Source organism: Heterodontus francisci, chromosome 1 (assembly GCF_036365525.1).
Source record: "Heterodontus francisci isolate sHetFra1 chromosome 1, sHetFra1.hap1, whole genome shotgun sequence".
Taxonomy (NCBI): domain Eukaryota; kingdom Metazoa; phylum Chordata; class Chondrichthyes; order Heterodontiformes; family Heterodontidae; genus Heterodontus; species Heterodontus francisci.
Genome location: NC_090371.1, coordinates 275,758,253 through 275,777,522, shown reverse-complemented (window position 1 = coordinate 275,777,522; position 19,270 = coordinate 275,758,253). Strand labels below are relative to the sequence as shown.

The following is a 19,270-nucleotide window of genomic DNA, read 5'->3' as shown; positions in this document are numbered from 1 at the left end:
CAACGCCCCCCCACCCCCCATGTTCTAGGCAATATTCATCCATCAATCGATAACACACGTATAGATAATCTTATGTCACATTGCTGTTTGTGGGAGCTTGCTGTGCACAAATTGGCTGCCAGGTTTCCTACAACAGTCACTACACTTCAAAAGTATTTCATTTGCTGCAGCTTTGAGACATCCGGTGGTCACAAAAAGCACAAAAAGGCAAGTCTTCCTTTTTTATTATCTTGGCTGCCCCCTTTATTACAATAGTTGACAACATTTCAAAACTACTTAATTGACTGCAGCTTGTCACCGTGAAATGCGTCAAGATCTCTAATGAGATAAAAAAAAACGGAAAGTGCTGGAAATGTTCAGTAGTTGAGGCAGCATTTGTGGAGTGAGAGACAGAGCGAACGTTTTAGGTCAATATCTTTCCTTAGAACCTTCCAAATCTAATTGCTGCCACTTTAGAGTGATTGGGGAATAATTTTTGCATCGAGAATGAAAAATGCATCAAGGACGCTGAGTCACGGATTGGTCTGAAGTGTAGTCTGCCTTGTACCTTTGCCAATGAGGCTGTTTTGATACTTTAAGGCAGTTATTAGCGAAGCAGTACACAGAGAGAGAGAGAGTGAGAGTGTGTGTCACTGAGGCTCCTAGGGAGCAGTGGACAAGATGTTTTGCTGGGGAGACGGTGTGCCCACTCAACTGGGATTAAAACACCGAGTCACTTCAGAACCGCAAGAAATCCAATGCTTACGGGACCGGACGGTGAAAGAAGTGAGTTGTGGAGAAAGGCACTCGGTGTTTCTCCTGGCTGATGGCACCGTGTTCACTTGCGGCGACAACGCGAAGGGACAACTTGGGAGGCAGGCGAGCGAATCTCCCTTTGGTAAGGAATCAAAGTGATCTCGATGTAGAGGGGGCTCCATAGTGAACTCCCTATTACACTCTGCACCCATCAGTAAACTCCGGAGCTAGCTTCAGTCTCAAGTAGCCACTCTAATCCCTAACAGTTATTTCTGCATTTCTTCCTTTTCCCCAAATCCAAGTGTCTTTATTCCTCCCGACACTAACTCCATGGGCTGTATTCCTTTCTTGCGCGCAGTTAACTGATTAAACTCTCGTTATAAAACAATGGCAATTTAATTAGCTTATTTTGGTTTAATTGTACATACAAGTACCCCCCCCCCCCCCCCCGTTACAGCTCTTGCCCACTGACTCGGAATGCTTTTTGTTCCCATCTCTAAAGTTTCGTTTTCTCCCTCTTGTTTCTTTCCAGGGATCTGTTGCTGTTCAGTTTCGATTTACAACGTCATCACTGAAATGTGCTCCGTTCAAAGATACAAGAACATTTAGGTTTCATGTACTTGTAGCAGGAGGTGCTGGCAGTATCACTATGGTGTTGCCATTCTACCTGGGACCCTCTCTGTCTTTGCCTCTCTGCATTAATGATTCATTCAATTAATCACTTTTCAAATTCTATATCATGCTTTGATAATTGATGAATTTAGACTTCAACCAGTGCCATTCTCCGCCCCCCCCCCCCCCCCCCCAGTATATCTTTGGTCTGCTTCTGCAAAACTGGGTGCTCATCAAAAAATTACTGACTCTCATTATGTGGGCATGAAGAAATAGGGGCCATTCAGCCCCTCGAGCCTGTTCCACTATTTAATGAGCAGCCTAATTCCACACACTTGCCTTTGCCCCATATCCCTTATTCCCTTCGCTTAACAAATATCTATGTTGAAAGCAGTTCAGACAAGGTTTACTAGACTGACACCTGGAATGGGCACAATATCTTATAAGGAAAGGTTGGACAGGCTAGGCTTGTATCTGCTGGAGTTTAGAAGAGTAAGAGGCAAATTGAAACAGATAAGATCCTGAGGGGTCTTGACAGGGTGGATGTGGAGAGGATGTTTCCCCTTGTGGGGAAAATGTAGAACTAGGGGTAACTGCAGCCTGGAGCTAGTGGCTGGAGGTGGGTGGGGAAGTGGGGAGCGAGCGGCTGGAGAGCAGGCTGGTTGGGGGGGGGGGGTGGTGCGGGGAACGATTGGCTGAGGGGAGCAGTGGTGAGGCCTGGAGCGAGCCGCTGATGTGGGCCGGTGGGGGGAGAAAACATCAACGGTGGGAGCAAATGGCTGAGGGGGGAAAGCGGACAGAGAAAGTGAGTGGTTGAGGATGGGAAACTGGCAGAGAAAGTGAGTGGCTGAGGGGGGAAGTGGGCAGGGGGAGCAAGTGGCTGAGGGAAGGTAGCGGAATGGTGCGGATCGAACGGGGTGAATAGCGATTCAAGCAGGGATGGTGGGAGGGAGTAGGGTAGGGGTGAAGGGTGATGGTTGTTGAGGGGTGAGGGCGAAATTGCGTGGTGAAGTCATGTACGCGCTTATGTGCATTCATACTGGCAGGATGGCAAATGTTTGCACACATTGATGCCATCCGTGATCGCTCCGTGCCCGTTCTGCGTTGTCAGGAGTCCCTTTGTATTTTTAAGGCAGAGGTAGATAGATTCTTGATAAGCAAGGGGGTGAAAGGTTATCGGGTTAGTCGAGAATTTGGCGTAATCAGTTCAGCCATCAACTTATTGAATGGCAGAGCAGGCTCGAGGGGCCGAGTGGCCTACTCCTGCTCCTAATTTGTATTTCCAAACCTCTACCACCCTTTGTGTGTAGAAGTGTTTCCTAATTACACTCCTGAAAGGTCTGGCTTGAATTTTTTGACTATTCCCCCTGGTCCTAGACTCTCCAACCAGCAGAAATAGATTCTCTCTATCTACCCTATCTGTTCCCCTTAATAACTTGAAAACTTCAATCAAATCACCCCTTAACTTTATAAATTCCAGGGATTGCAACTCTAGTTTATGTAATCTCATGCAATTTAACCCTTGAAGTCTAGGTGGTATTCTGGTAAATCTATGCTGTGCTCCCTACAAGGCCACTATATTCTTCCTCAGGTGTGGTATACACTTACAGAAAGGATGTCACTGTGTAAAAATTGAACTTCACAAATATGGTTTATGAAATGAAAATCAATTTGTTTGAAAGCTTTCAATTTATTTAACTACTCCTTTTTATGTAGAGTTAACTATATGTGGATCCAACTACCCAGAGGCAGATGAGATGGAAAATTTAAGGAAGAATTGGATAGATATTTGAGAGTATAGGTGATTGAGAAGGTATTGTTTTTTGGGACCGACCAGCTAGTCTATTGGGTAATTTCCAGTCCTGCACTTTCCAATGTTCCTAATTACTGGGAGCTGTTTTTTTTTTAAATATGGAGGGCTTGTAATACTCACAGGAAAATGAGGGGCATGACATGTGTAGCATGCTGGGGCAGAATTGATGACTTTGGACCAATGGTTTTTTTTTTCCAAAATATACTTTATTCATAAAAATCTGTAAAAATTACATTGCCAAACAGTTTCAAAAAATACAAACATTGCAAGGGAGATCAGTTTCCTTCAATACTATCATTAGTTTCTTCACAACCCTTCCGTTTCACAATTGTCATGCCAATTACAGTTTTACATTTACAGCAATTGAAAATATTAACTATACAGTTCGAGGGGTTTCCCATGGATCCAGCCCCTCAGTTCACTATGGTGGGGGGACCTTACACTGTGGTCTTTCCCCATTGAGCCTTTGCTGCGGCTGCCCCAAGCTTTACTGCGTCCCTCAGCACGTAGTCCTGGACCTTGGAATGTGCCAGTCTGCAACATTCGGTGGTGGACAACTCTTTGCGCTGGAAGACCAGCAAGTTTCGGGCAGACCAAAGGGTGTCTTTCACCGAATTGATAGTCCTCCAGCAGCAGTTGATGGACCAATGGTGCCAACCATTCCAGCACTGAGGTTTTGCCTTGTCATGTCAGGGTCTGTTGTAGATGAATTGTTAGAGATTAATCAACCTCTTCATTATCATTGTACCATGCAAATACCACAATGTAGAAGGCAAATTAAATGGGCCTTGTCATATTGTGCCTTGCCAGCAAAGCCCACATCCCAAAAATGATTTTATTTTAAATGGGTTCAAGGACATTCTTCTCCTGAATCTTTCTTGTAATGTTTGTAACTGGGCTGATCCTGGTTGGGTGGGTCAGGGAAAGGTTGAGGACTGATTGCTCTGAGGCCTATTTGGTGCTAAAACAGGCCTTTAGAATGTAGATTGAGCAGTGTGGTGTGATTTGTTCCCCGATTTACCCCTCTGCCCTACAGAGAAGCAACCCTGGGAGTCCTCAGCATTGACTCCAGACCCCATGACGTCTCATGGCTTCAGGTCAAACATGGGTAAGGAAACCCCCTGCTGATTACCACCTATTGCCCTCCTCCAGCTGATGAATCAGTGCTCCTCCATGTTGAACACCTCTTGGAAGATGCACTGAGGATAGCAAGGACACAATGTACTCTGGGTGAGGGACTTAAATGTGGGGGATACTACTGACTGAGTTGGCTGAGTCCCCAGATTGGGCTTGCGGCAGGTGGTGAGAGAACCAACAAGAGGGAAAAACTGACTTGATATCGTCCTCTTCAATCTACCTGTCACAGATGCATGTGTCCATGACAATATATTGGTGGGAATGATCATCATACAGTCCATATGGAGACAAAGTCCCATCTTCAGACTGAGGACACCCTGTTGTGTGGCACGACCATCGTGCTAAATGGGATCGTTCTGGCAGCTCAAAACTAGGCATCCGTGAGGCTCTGTGGGCCATCGGCAGCAGCAGAATTGTATTCAACCATAATCTGTCACCTCATGGCCCAGCATCTCCCTCCTTCTACCAGGGGGAGAAGGAGGGGTAGTGGTAATTTCACTGAACTATTAATCTAGAGGCCCAGGTTAATTCCTCTGGGGACAGGGGTTCAAATCCCACCATGGGAGCTGGTGGCACCATGGCATTCAATTAATAAAAGAACATTTTGGAATAGTTTCATGGCACCATCTATCATTGATTGTTGTAAAAAAAAAAAAAAACCCTTCTGTTTTACTAACGCCCTTTAGGGAAGGAAATCTGCTGGCCTACATGTGACTCCAGACCCACAGCAAGCCACTCAGTTATCAACGGTAAAGCATGGCTACCCGAACCCAACAGGTTTGGATAGGGTCAGGTCAATATTCCGAATCCAGCATTTGGACTTGGGTTGGGCTGGAGAGTGCTGCTTCTGGGAACTCATGGGATCAGGCTCATCCATGATTCCCCACAACTCCATCTGCAGGAATAGCCTGCTGCTGGAACGTATGAACAGGATAGAACAAGGTAGAGCACAATAACATGTTTGTTATCATTAAATTTATTGTGATATTCAGGTCGGGCGTGAAAAAAATTAAAGGACTTGGGCCTGGGTTGGGTTTCAATTTTATACCCAAGAAGGCCTTTAATCGAGGGCACTTAAAGATGGGCAACAAATGCTGGCCTTGCGTGCAAAACACACATCCCAAGAATGAATTAAAAATAAATAAAAATACCTGGCTTCTGATTGAATGAATGTTTTCTGCGGCAACACATCTGAGATTGGGAATTCGTGTCATGTGATGAATAATAGAATAAAGGCAGTCACATTACCTTGTTGGACAACACATTGGGGCTACACCAGTGACTGTGCCACCCTTGTCAAAACAGCAACAAAAAATGAGGGATGAGGGTGTCCAGGAGATACGGGCAACTACTCAGTGACATCCCCACATTTCCCTTTATACTTTAGTTTAGAGATACAGCACTGAAACAGGCCCTTTGGCCCACCGAGTCTGTACCGACCATCAACCACCAATTTATACTAATCCTACATTAATCCCATATTCCTACCACATCCCCACCTGTCCCTATATTTCCCTACCACCTACCTATACTAGGGGCAATTTATAATGGCCAATTTACCTATCAACCTGCAAGTCTTTGGCATATGGGAGGAAACCGGAGCACCCGGAGAAAACCCACGCAGACACAGGGAGAACTTGCAAACTCCACACAGGCAGTACCCAGAATTGAACCCGGGTCGCTGGAGCTGTGAGGCTGCGGTGCTAACCACTGTGCCACTCCTATTACATACTATTACATAATATAAGAAACTATCGCAGCAATGTTTTATCTTTAAAGGTATAAGATATACTGTTGTGTACACTAAGAGCTAAGACAAAGTGAGATATATTATCAGAACACAAGTGTTTCACTTTTTATCTAGAAGCCTTTGGATACTATGTCAGTACCCTTAAATCTCCAATCATGCCCATTTAAACTCAACAATGACTGCGGTGAAAAGGTACCCAGGATCAGTGGGGTAATGTTACGTCTCAATTTTTCAGAGCATAAACATGGCTTTGAACTGTTGCCCGAACTGTTGCCCAAACTGTTGAGGACTACAGAAAATTTTGAAATTTGTAACTATACCATTGCCAGCAATTTTGGAATCAAATGAAATGGTTTCAAAAAGGATCTAATAATAAATCCCTTTTTCCAGTTGTTTAAATTTTTTTTTATTGGCCATTCTTTGGTCAATGTAATTTTCACAGGGAATAATTTACACATGTCACGTACATATGCTGTTTATTTTACAGATCAGGTAATGGCTCGAAATACAGAGAAGGTGGTCCGTGTGGCCTGTGGCAAGCATCACACCTTGGCTCTTTGTGAAAATGGATCTGTCTTTGGCTGGGGAGCTGGAACTTATGGACAGCTGGGTAATGGGAAATGCAATAGCATCAATTCTCATCCAAGGTATAAATGTCGTTGCAATTGCATTCCAAGGTCTCCCTTGCTTTTGGTTATTCTTTCACAGATTATTCTAGAGAGTCTGTAAATAAAAACAGCTAGTTATTACCACATCAATTCAAGTGATTATTCTGACATATCATCAACTGCACACAGTCTAGTAATAAATAGTAATGCGTACATTACCATATCTCTAGGCGGCCAGTATTCTTCCTCGTAGAAAAGGATGGTAACATTGGATTAGTACTCATCCTTGTTTTCAAATACCTCTCTGGCCTCCCCCTCCCCCACCACAATCTCCTCCAGCCCTACAACCCTCTGAGATACCCCACCCCACCAATTCTGGTCACTTGCACATCCCCAATATTAATTACTCCGCCATTGACAGACATATCTTCAGCTGTCAAAGCCCTAAGCTCTGGTATTCCCTCCCTAAACCTCTCCTCCACCTTCCTCCTTTAAGACGTTCCTTAAAACCTACCTTTGACCAAAGTTCCCTCTATGCTATACAGCTGTGCAGGCTCCGCACAAGTTGGCCCCATTAAATTACCGCACGTGCAGAACCGCGCAAAAAAATGTAATGGGGCCGCGCACTTAAACAAATTGCCCATGCGCTCCAAAATAAATTAGAGGAAACGTTGCCTCTGTTCAAGCTTTTGGTCATCTGCCCTAATATCTCCTTATGTGGCTCAGTGTCAAATTTCGTTAGATAACACTCCTGTAATACACCTTGGGACATTTTACTATGGTAAAGGCAAGTTGTTGTTGTTGAATCATAGGTATTCCTGGGGAAACATGCATCGACATGTGAGGATGGCAAATTAGGGCTTGTTCTCCAGTTGCACAATCCTGGTCAAAAGTGGTGCATGGAGGGAGCACTAGTCAGCAAGTTAAGTTAGAAACTCAGTGACTGTGGAACCATGAGTTTCCAGCCAGTGGCCCCCATCAACCAACCTTTAATGCCTGGAAAGGAAGGAAATAACTTGCATTTATATAGCACCTTTCACAACCTCTAACCATCCCAAAGCACTTTATAGCCAATTAAGTACTTTTGAAGTGTAGGCAAACTGACATGCCGACAGACAGACGAAAGATGGCAGACGAGATTGCTACTTTTTTCCCCAAAAAATATACTTCATTCATAAAAATCTGCAAATAAAAGATCACAAAACTGTTCCAGGTTGACATTCTAGAAAGTGCAAAAGAAATCCATTTCCTTTGATACAGAACGTGAGTTGCTTCAGAAGCAAGTTCTCCCTGTGACCGCATGGGTTTTCGCCTGGTGCTCCGGTTTCCTCCCACAGCCAAAGACTTGCAGGTGATAGGTAAATTGGCCATTGTAAATTGTCCCTAGTGTAGGTAGGTGGTAGGGAATATGGGATTACTGTAGGGTTAGTATAAATGGGTGGTTGTTGGTCGGCACAGTTTCGGTGGGCCGAAGGGCCTGTTTCAGTGCTGTATCTCTAACTAAATAAATTAATGAATTAAATAAATAAACCCTTTCCATTCCATTTTACATGCAATGTACATTTGCATTACACAACAAAACTACATTTTGGTGCATACAGCCCGAGGGGTTTTACATGGGCGAGATTGCTACCACCGAATCATGGCTAATACTGATCGGACATTTAGCTTTAATCTCTGAAGTTTAAGGAAGCAAAGGTCCTTTTGATTTATGTCCTTCATGATCACAGTGTCTGAAAGCAACATGGATACAATGGACTATTCCCTGAACACTGGAGAACTACACAAGTTGACTGAATTTCTGCTGGCTTTTGGGACAGCACACTCTGTTTGTGCTAAGGCTGGTGGTCACAGTTGGCTATTTACAGTACCCGTAGACCAAGCAGAGGGTCACTCCTGACAGGTCTCAGGCCACTCGTGGCAGAGAAATTGAGTGATTATTTTGCCTACTACAGGAAGGGTGATGCCGACTGACGACTGTCCTTGCGGATTATCTCTCGGGAGCGGGTGTGGGTTGGGTTAAGTCTATCTCTGCACCACAAACAACGCGTTGTTTTTCATCGGAACATACAGCCCAAAGTGGGGTTGGTACAGATGGCTGTGATATGCTAGGAAGCTTTCGTTCCAATTCTGTTGCCTGCAGGGAAGTTGTCATGCTCACTAGGATCTTTAGATTTAGAGATATAGCACTGAAACAGGTCCTTCAGCCCACCGAGTCTGTGCCGACCATTTATACTAATCCTACACTAATCCCATATTCCTACCACATCCTCATCTGTCCCTATATTTCCCTACCACCTACACTGGTGGCAATTTATAATGGCCAATTTACCTACAAACCTGCAAGTCTTTTGGCTTGTGGGAGGAAACCGGAGCACCCGGAGAAAGCCCACGCAGACACAGGGAGAACTTGCAAACTCCACACAGGCAGTACCCAGAATTGAACCCGGGTCGCTTGAGCTGTGAGGCTGCGGTGCTAACCACTGCTCCACTGTGCCGCCCTTACCTGTCCCAGAGACACAATCATTTTTTTGATCAGGCTGGAACATTCCCCTTGTCCAAACAGTGGAAGCAGAAAACAAAGCTGGCATTTATAGTAGGGGAGGGGGGGTTAAATTCAAAACTAATCTGTGGAAACAATAGTTCAGTCAGTCAGTGAGTGGTCAATCTATTGAACAGGCTGCCTAGAAAGATGGTGAAAGAAGGAATTGTTAATTCATTCAAATGCAAATTAGATAGATTTATGTCAGAAAGTAACAAGTATTTACAATGTATGAGTAATTTGAGACATGATGCGGTAAGTGTGCCTGGGAGTGACTTTGGACTTATGATTCCCAAAGCTCTCTACCACTGGGGTTTTTCTCAGCTCATGTCTGGGTAAACTAATTGATTAATTGATATGATGAGTCAACAACTCCATTATCGTTGAATCATACTGCTACTAGGATGGTAGAAGGGGAACTAAATAGACCTTGGTCTTTTCTCATCTAGCAATTCCTGCATTTATATGGAAGTCAGGGTTGACGATGGAAAAACAGGACCAATGGGTATTAACTATTAAAAGGCCTTGACTTGGTTATAAATAGTCAGAATTTAAATAACAATACATTACTGCTGGTTTTTCACAGGTCATAACGTTTGTAAAGCATTGAAACCACCAATAGAGATTGTTGGTGCTGTGTCCCTAATGTCCCATTCCTTCAACCTTGAATCGTAGCAGTGGGAAGAGTGTTCCATAGAAAGAAAACAGATTCTGGTGACAACATTGGCCGTAATGATGTAATCTGTCGCACACCCTCCACATACTTTGGGAGAGTTGAAAAAATATTTTTCTTTCCATTTGCAGGAGAGTGGAACTATTCGGAGTTCCGATTGTGCAGGTGACATGTGGCCGTTACCACTCACTGGCTCTTTCTAAAGGTAACACATTATTACTTATTAAATTAAGCTTTCAGCGTCGTGCCTATTGTGGGGAATGTCTAATTAAAATGTTTGTCCAATCTCTTTAGATGGTGCAGTCTATTCCTGGGGACAGAATAGTTATGGGCAGCTGGGACTTGGTGAAGGTGTCCACAGCAAGCTCTCTCCCAATTGTGTGATATCTCTGATGGGGATTCCAGTGGCTCAGATCGCTGCAGGAGGTAGACATAGCTTCGCCCTGTCTCTCTCAGGAGCAGTGTTCAGTTGGGGAAGAAACAATCACGGACAGCTGGGATTCAAGGACACCGAGAGTAAGAACACGCCAGAATACATTTTCTTCTAGAAGTTAATCAGATGCCAATCGAGATATGAGCTGGATCAATTGAAATAGGCTCCTTGTCCATTGGTGCCAGTTTCAGTCTTGGTCATGTGAGTAAATTTGCAGAGAAAATAAAATGCGTGGAAATTCAGGTTTTCCTGGGCTGAATAACTGCAGTGGGCTGCTCCTATGTAGTGCCTGGGCAGGAAGGGGACTGGTAAGTCGGTTCCTATTTCATTTTTTTAATCATTCCATCTATTATCATGCTCATAAATTTGACGAAAGGCCATCGCCACCAACTTTAGCTCACTATTACACACTTCAGAGCTTGATGAATGAACTGTTTTTTATTTATACGAGTTAAGTGGCAATATAGTTGATTCACAAGTGTGAAAGGAGTGCTATTGATAACCAGTAATAATAATCTGGTTTTCTGCTCTCCTCACGATCCAGGTAAAATATGACCATTGTGATGGGCGGCATTTAAAAAAAAATGTAAAATAAATTATCCCAAAAAGGAAAATACAACCCTTAAACTTTTTCTCCTTTCTTCCCTTCTGCTGATTTGGTGGGGAGTATGGCATTAATATTGTGTTTGAAGTAGAGTGCCAAGATTTTCCCATCTACTGATGGTAAAAATGTTAAATGTCAGGCATTTTTAAAGCAGGCTGTTCTCTCAATAGATAAAGTCAGTCCATGTCGTGTGAAGCAACTGAAGAAGCTGAATGTCACATACATCTCTTGTGGGAGTCAACATACTGCTGTACTAACAAAGGTATTCTTTCAGCCAATAGGCTTATTGGAGACTTCTCATTAGTAGCTGACAAGTTCGAGATGTAGAAGCGAAGCGATATATTGGCTACCAATTTATTTTCGGAGACAGATGTCAGAAAAGTACTTCAGCAAGGCTTTTCTCCTACTTTTGGCAGTCTAGTGTTGGTATCAGTTGTGTGGTTCGGGAAAGTGTTATGAGGCAACAGGAAAGGTAAATGGCCATAATAAATCTTTTTAACTTGAAGGGACGGACACTGTCACTTGTTGGGGCCATTTCCTTTTGAATGGAGTCAGCCAGATGGCAATAGTCAGGGAGGCTGGTTGCTTCTTAGAGTCATGTAGCCCTGACCAAATTCCCACCCCACTCCACCCCTGTAAATATGACCACAGGGTGACTCCCAAGTGCATGCGAAAACACTGGCATGCAGCAACCGATAATAGTTAAAAGAGGCTAATCCAGAAAATTTGTTGAAGTAGGTGCCTGGAGCAGTTGGGAGGTCGAAAGGCTCACTGTGCCACAATTGACACACCATTGTCATTGGAGAGGAAAATACCTGCCAAGTCCCTCTGGCCATTTGTTCGTAACATCGACCCTGTTAATCCCCATCATGCTTCCTATTGTATATTGAATGGATGATAGAATGTGAACTGCTATGATTTGATACCTTGATTAAGGTCAAACGGGTATATTTCTCTCTATGTAAAGTTAAAGAACAACTCTATGCCTAAACTGTCACTGGTGTTCCTTAAATGCCTTGAAGTTTTTCTATGTAAAGGCACTCTATAAATGCCAATAGTGTTGTTGTGGCTGTTTAACTGAGTAGCAGAAAAGTCCAGTTGCTCTAGTGACAGATTTGGGATGTTTTCAAGCCCAGTTGCTGTGGTGTTGACAATATAACATTGGGTCCAGTCCCTTCCATAACCATGTGACAGGGGCAGTATCTTATTGTAGGGTGCAACGTATTTCTCTGGGTGAGAAAGTTTGTAGATACAGAGGGTGGTAAGCATTTGTTAAGGCTGAATTTAAAGACAAAACAAAGATTTTGCATTTAGGAGCATTGGAGCAGGAGTAGGCCGTTCAGCCCTTCAAGCCTGCTCCGCCATACAATTAGATCATGGCTGATCTACCTCAATGCCACTTTCCCACGCTATCCCCATATCCCCTGATGTTGTTAGTATCTAAATATCTATTGATTTCTATTGTGAACACGCTCAGCGACTGTACCTCCACAGCCCTCTAGGGTACAGAATTCCAAAGGTTCACCACTATCTGAGTGAAGAAATTCCTCCTCATCTCAGTCTTAAATGACCTGCCCCTTATTTTGAGACTGTGTACTCTGGTTCTAGAACCATCAGCCAGGGGAAACATCTGATCTACATCCACCCTGTCATGCCCAGTAAGAATTTTCAGTTTCAATGAGATCACCTCTCATTCTTCAAAACTCCAGAGAATACAGGCCCAGTTTCTGCAATCTCTCCCCATGAGACAATCCCACCATTCCAGGAATTAGTCTGGTGAACCTCCATTGCACTCCCGCGATGGCAGGGTATATCCTTCCTTAGATGAGGAGACTAAAACTGTACACATACTCCAGGTGTGGTCTCACCAAGGTGCTATACTATTGCAGCAAGACTTCATTATTCCTATACTGGAAACGCCTTGCAATGAAGGCCAACATACCATTTACCTTCCTAATTGCTTGCTGCACCTGCATGCTAGCTTTTAGAGGCTCATAAACTAGGATACGCAGGTCCCTTTGGACATCAGCACTTCCCAAACACACCCCATTTAAGAAATACTCTGTCTTTCTGGGTTTTTTCTATCAAAGTGGATGATTTCACACTTATCCACATTTATATTCCATCTGCCATGTCCATGCCCCTCACTTAGCCTGTCCAGATCCCCTTAAAGCCTCCTTGCATACTCCTCACAACTTGCATTCCCACCTAGTTTTGTGTCATCAGGAAATAATACATTTATAATAGTGCCTGTCATGTTCCAAAAAGTTCAAGATTTCCCGACCTTTAGTGTGAAGAAGTGCTTCCTGATTTCCCTCCTGAATGGCCTAGCTCTAATTTTAATAGTATGTTCCCTCCTTGCAGGATGGAAACATCTTCACCTGTGGAGAAGGAAGCTCTGGGCAACTGGGACTAAGCACGACGGCCGACGTGAGCACATTTCAAAAGGTGCAGCAAAACGAAGGCGAGTTTTCACAGATAGCCTGCGGCAGGTGAGTGGCATTGGAGCTTGAAGCACAGTCTGTCAGTTCTTCTCCTCAAAGCTGGGTTTGATTCCAGCCCACTCTGAAAAGGTGAATACCCCATTCGACATACTATACAATATAACATGTTTCAAAAATACCCCTTTAAAGTCTTGTTGACTGACTTAGATTTACTACATTGTGCTTCCAGCATTAGGATCTATCTTCAAATATGAAGGGACAATGTTCTGAGTGTTGTCTACTGTGTGTTGGCTTTGGGCAATTTAGCCCATTTTGTGTCAAGTAACAAAACCTATTTCTTTAAAACAAAATTTCTTTCCACAGAGAATAGTGAGAATGTGAACGCTCACTGTTACATGAAGCAAATAGCATAGATGCATTTAAAGGGAGGACTGTTACTTGCATGACAGAGAAAGGAATAGAGGGATGCAGGGCAAGGTGGAAAGAGGTAATAGAATGGGAAGATGCATGTGTGGAGTATAAACACCAACACAGACATGTTGAGCTGAATGGCCTGTTTTTGTGGTGTAGAATCCATGTAATTTTTACTGGTCTGAACATGTGGCGTAAATCGCCTCTGGCACTCTTACTTAGAGATCTCCAGGGTGACTATCGTGCAAATTTTAATGCTATCACTGTGCGCTTGTGATGAAGGGATAGAGTCCTGTTCTGCAGTGCTAATCTTTCCTATCTTGACCACAAAGCCATTGAACATACGAACATGGCCTGCTCCTGCTCCTAATTCGTATGTTGGTCTGTAAAGTCTATTGGTGTCCCATTGCCTACCAATACCAATGCAACAGAGTGTGCTTTTGCTTTTGTTCTTCAGCTGTTATGAATACCAACAAGTTAATTTTATTTACCAACTTGTATTGTTCAGCTATCACACCCTCGCCTACATCCCATCCTCTGATCTCGTTGTTGCTTTTGGGTTTGCATACCGAGGGAAGTTGGAGAATGATTTGACAAGGAACCACGTTCATACAGGTAATCGAACTGCAGTGACTCATTCAAGACGTCGCTTTTAGTTTGACTGCAAATGCTGTTTTAACCAAATTAGCAACATATGCTCATTTTCACCAAATGGAATCAGCAATAGCACACTCAGTTTCCTTCTGAATACTGTTTACATTGTTAAAAGTGCAAATGACTTTAAATCAACAGGATTTTTCCCAGCTAGAAACAACTAAGGATGTTGGACCAATATTGCTACCACCTGATTTTCAATCATCCCCTTACATTTCCCCTTCCTTTCCTGCAGAATGGGCAGAATTTAGTCACGCTGGCAGGTCTCCCAGGTGAACCTCACCCCCGCCTTTTGGAGCCCCCCGGCGCAATTCAACGGCACTCAGGCACTTAAGTGCCCAGCGCCAGGATCCCCATCCCGCTAAAGATGGGGATCCCACCTCCAAGAGCTACCGGCCAATCAGAGGACTGGCAGCTCAGTAGTATTGGCTGCGCCACCAGGAGTGGTAGCCACTGCCAGTTCTATAGGAGCAGGCCCATCGCTGATTCGCTCCATCTAGCGGTAGAAGCCTGCAGCTGTAGGCATGACAGTGTGACAGGTAATTTTATAATGGGAAAATTCCATCAAGCTGTCATCTCGAGGCACGGCAGAATTGTGATGCTTAAAGGAGTATATGGCATGCAAATGAGAGTTAACATACTGTAAGATAATTATTTCCCTTAAGCGTTCATTGTAGCACAAATATCTGCTTCTATTCGGGTTACTGGTATGATCAAGCTTCCTGGTGTACTTGCTGGTTTATTTTGCTACACTGAGGGAGTATCCAGTCAGATCTTATTCTACCAAAATGTCTGTCTGTTGCAGAGTCACAAAATGCCAAAGTTTACAAGATTTTTGCAGGAGCAAATGCCAGTTTCATTCAGACTCAGGTAAGCTCGCTCGCTGTCCACACAGTTAGATATTAATACAAAATGACCTTGTATTTAAGTCTTCAAAATGTGAGGAGCAAAGCGTGTCTAGGTTTATTTACTTGTGTAACAGCGATATCTTAGAAACTCCCATTAATACTGCACAATGGCCTTAAATTTAAGTTAAGCATTTGTTTCTTTTTATTTGACACTTCTGCATCGCTGATTTTATTTTCGGGTGAGACGGTAAACCTTGTCTGTCCTCTTGGGTAGATGTAAAAGATCCCAGGGCACTATTTTGAAGAAGAGCAGGAGAATTCTCCCCAGTGTCCTGGTCAATATGTATCCCTCACTCAACATCACTAAAGCAGATTATCTGGCCATTGCTGTTTGTGGGAGCTTGCTGTGTGCAAATTGGCTGCTGTGTTTTTTTGCAAATTCAAGAGTGACCACACTTCAAAAGCAGTTCATTGGCTGGATGGGATGTCCTGAGGTTGTGAAAGGTGCTGTATAAATACAAGCCTTTCTTTCCTTCTCTCAGAAGGTGCTTACTTACATCCGCAATGTAGATCCACAGGCAAGAGGCACCCTCACATTACCTCGCTCGAGTGGCCATTCTTCATGTGTGCTCCAAGACAGTAATTGGCAGGGTGCTATTCAAACACAGAGTGCGTCACCGCCCAATCCTATTGTCGGCCAATGTCTGCACATGGCCACTTCGCAGCTGGAACCACTGAATAGTGATCAGGAGCAGGAGTTTTGGTGGATTTCCGCCTGCATAGTCTACAAGGCCATTGGTACACACCTTCTGCTGCCTTCGCTGAGGTTAACTATCCATAAACCCTGAAATTGATTCTGGGATCTTCCTGAATTTTTTTGGTCCAGCTTGTACATTTAACTGCTACACCATCAGGAGGGCTAGCTGTAAGGGTTCTGTGGGGAAAGGGAGATGGGAGCAGGGAAAGGGCACCGTGCTAATTCCCAAACTTATGCATGCTCTTAAAAGTCAATTTCCAAAGCCAAGCCCCATTTCCACAAAGCTGGACCTCGGTGTGAATTATTGGTTATTGAGTTACAAGGACAACAGTGGACCTCTGTACCAATCGAGTATGCACTAGAAATTATATGGGATGCTTCTGTGTATATTTGGTCTCACTGACGTATCAGGAAAACATAATGCCAACAAACAATAGTTCAGGCTAAACTACTAATTGTATTTATTTTAGGAAGTAGAATTATAGCTTTTGTTCCCGATGGAAAAAGCTGCTTTACACATTGAACAGTGTGTTTGCACTGCTGAACACCCTAAACTCCAGGGATAATTACTGGTGACCACGAATGTTATAGGACACAATGCCATTGCCTCAAATCCACAAAAATGTAGTTGATCAATGATCAGCAACATCACATCGTGCAGGGCAATGCCAGCTTCCCAGGCTGCAGTCATAATGTCTTAATTTCAAGGCTGCGCTTTGCTTATTTGAGGGCGTAAGCAGAAAAGAAGGCAGTCTCCTCAGAGATAAAGACTATCTTTCCCAGCCACAGACAGAAGCTGAGCACAAATTCTGGGAAGCTACTGGTATTATTACAGAACACACAATTGACATTTTGAAATGGTGCTTCAAATGCCTTGACAGATCGGGATGTCTATGAAGAAGTTCCAACAAGTGTGTCCAAGATCATTGTGGTCTGCTGTGTGACTTTCCTTTGCATAGAAACCATGGAAGAATAAGAGGAAGTTACCACACAACAAAGGCCAAAGCAGCTTATACATGCTTAGCCATTTGTAAACTGCTGCAGCCCTTTAACTTGCTGCAGCAGTGCTGGAAAACCCACCCAACTCACGCACGTACATACTCACGAGGGCACGCATTCAAGCTGCAAGTTACAACTGAAATCCATGGCATACTTAAATCTTAATAGATCTTCACATGTAAACGGATTCCCACCATTTTGCTCACACATCTGCTGGGATGCAAGGGAACACTTGGATGTCACCGTATTGGCTCCAGATGTTGTTCAGACATTTTGCTAGAATAGCTAATTCCAAACGTTTTCGCAAGAACAGCCATGCTGCAGGTGCATAGTCCACTTCACGCTGTTCCCAAAACTAACACAAAACCCACCCAGGTGGATTCTCAAAATTAACATTGCTGATTCTCATGAGATGCTCAATATGCTGGCATCAAATTCTCCTCAATATTTTGAGTGCACTAAGCATATATTTAAGATTATCAACTATAATTTCTATGTTTGGATGTACAAATGTGCCCTCTATTCTTTCATGGGATGTGGGCATCACTGGCTAGGCCAGCATTTCTTTCCCATCCCTAATTGCCCTTGAGAAGGTGGTGGTGAGCTGTCTTCTTGAATCACTGCAGTTCATGTGGTGTAGGTACATCCACAGTGCTGTTGGGAAGGGAGTTCCAGGTTTTTGACCCAGCCACAGTGAAGGAACAGCGATATAGTTCCAAATCAGGATGATGTGTGACTTGGAGACAGACTTGCAGGTGGTGGTATTCCCATGCGTCTGTTGCCCTTGTCCTTCTAGGTGGTAGAGGTCAAGGGTTTGGAAGGTGCTGTCAAAGGAAGCTTGGCAAGTTGCTGCAGTGCATCTTGTAGATGGTACACACTATTGCCACTGTGGGCTGGTGGTGGAGGGAGTGAATGTTTGTATATGGGGTGCCAATCAAGCAGGCTGCTTTATCCTGGATGGTGAGCTTCTTGAGTGTTGGATCTGCACCCATCCAGGCAAGTGGAGAATATTCCAACAGACTTGTGCCTTGCAGATGGTGGACAGGCTATGGGGAGTCAGGAGGTGAGTTAGTCACCACAGAATTTCTAGCTTCTGACCTGCTCTTGTAGCCACAGTATTTTTATGGTTGGCCCAGATAAGTTTCTGGTTCATGGGAACCACAAGGATGTTGATGGTGAGGGATTCAGCATTGATAATGCTGTTGAATGTCCAGGGGGGTTGGTTAGATTCCCTCCTTTTGGAGATGACCATTGCCTGACGTGTGTCATGCAAATGTTACTTATCATTTATCAGCCCACGTCTGAATGTTGTCCAAGTCTTGCTGCATGCCGGCCTAAAATACCAGTTGATATCATAGTAAAATTACATTTTCTTGTATTCGTGTATTGTTACACTTGTGATTTAAATAGAATACTCAATGTTACGCCATTGGATACCAAACTCATCACACCTGTGAGCAGGATCTCTTGCAGTGTGGGCCTCACTTCTGGGATATATTGTACAATCAATGGCTTGCTGTCACATATAAGGTCACATGAGTTGCCAATTGAATTAAATTGCTATTGTTTTACAAATCTGTCAGTTCACTGTTTAATTACCTGACTTGCTTTTGTAGCTTCCAATTCCTGCAGCTGACTTCCGCTGCAGAGACAGCGCACAGCAGATTCTCACAATGGATGAAACCATTGTCGATAAATGGATCAACACAGCTGATTTCAGCAGAGAAAGATCTGATGCAGAAAAGTCAGTGCTGTTTATGTCGGTTTTATGGTTTCTCATCTAAGCATATTTTAAGATAAGTTTTCACATCCATTGGAGCTGAAAATGTTTGCAATGCTCTGTGAATTCACAGAAATGGGTCACTTTATTGGCATGGCCTGTTGGAGAACAAGACATCACTTGTCATGGAGAAGTAATATCATAAAAGCACTCAAGAAGGCCATTCAACCCATTGAGCCTGTGCCAGTTCTTTTGAAAGTTATCCAATTAGTCCCACTGCCCCCAATCTTTCCCCATAGCCCTGCAATTTTTTTTCTTTTCAAGTCTATATCCCATTCCCTTTTGACAGTTACTATTGAGTCTGCTTCCACCACCCTTTCAGGTAGTGCATTCCAGGTCATGACAACTGGGTATGCACCTTTCTGCTTGTGATTTCCTGTGTGGTGAGTTCACTATTTCGGTGGTAACACCAATGGAGTTACTTTGCCAATAAGGAAGAATGTAAAGTTCAATCCAGGACTCTGGTGCGC

At 43.8% G+C, this 19,270-nt stretch overlaps 1 protein-coding gene across 3 annotated transcripts in view; it reads left to right on the top strand.

Annotated features, from left to right (window-relative positions):
* The first annotated feature begins 273 nt into the window (after positions 1-273).
* The window catches only part of LOC137376813 (probable E3 ubiquitin-protein ligase HERC6), a 39,887-nt gene continuing 20,890 nt past the window's right edge, over positions 274-19,270 (top strand). Inside the window, exons 1-9 of one of the 3 annotated variants that reach the window (XM_068045829.1) lie at positions 274-877; positions 6,535-6,694; positions 10,002-10,075; positions 10,165-10,386; positions 11,078-11,169; positions 13,272-13,399; positions 14,271-14,377; positions 15,222-15,286; positions 18,637-18,764. In XM_068045829.1, coding sequence (XP_067901930.1) covers positions 661-877; positions 6,535-6,694; positions 10,002-10,075; positions 10,165-10,386; positions 11,078-11,169; positions 13,272-13,399; positions 14,271-14,377; positions 15,222-15,286; positions 18,637-18,764 — 1,193 coding nt within the window. In that variant the 5' untranslated portion in view covers positions 274-660. Of the gene's footprint in view, positions 878-2,291; positions 3,161-3,717; positions 4,269-6,534; positions 6,695-10,001; positions 10,076-10,164; positions 10,387-11,077; positions 11,170-13,271; positions 13,400-14,270; positions 14,378-15,221; positions 15,287-18,636; positions 18,765-19,270 lie in introns of those variants that run through there. The other 2 variants (XM_068045831.1, XM_068045830.1) reach the window with 2 other exon arrangements.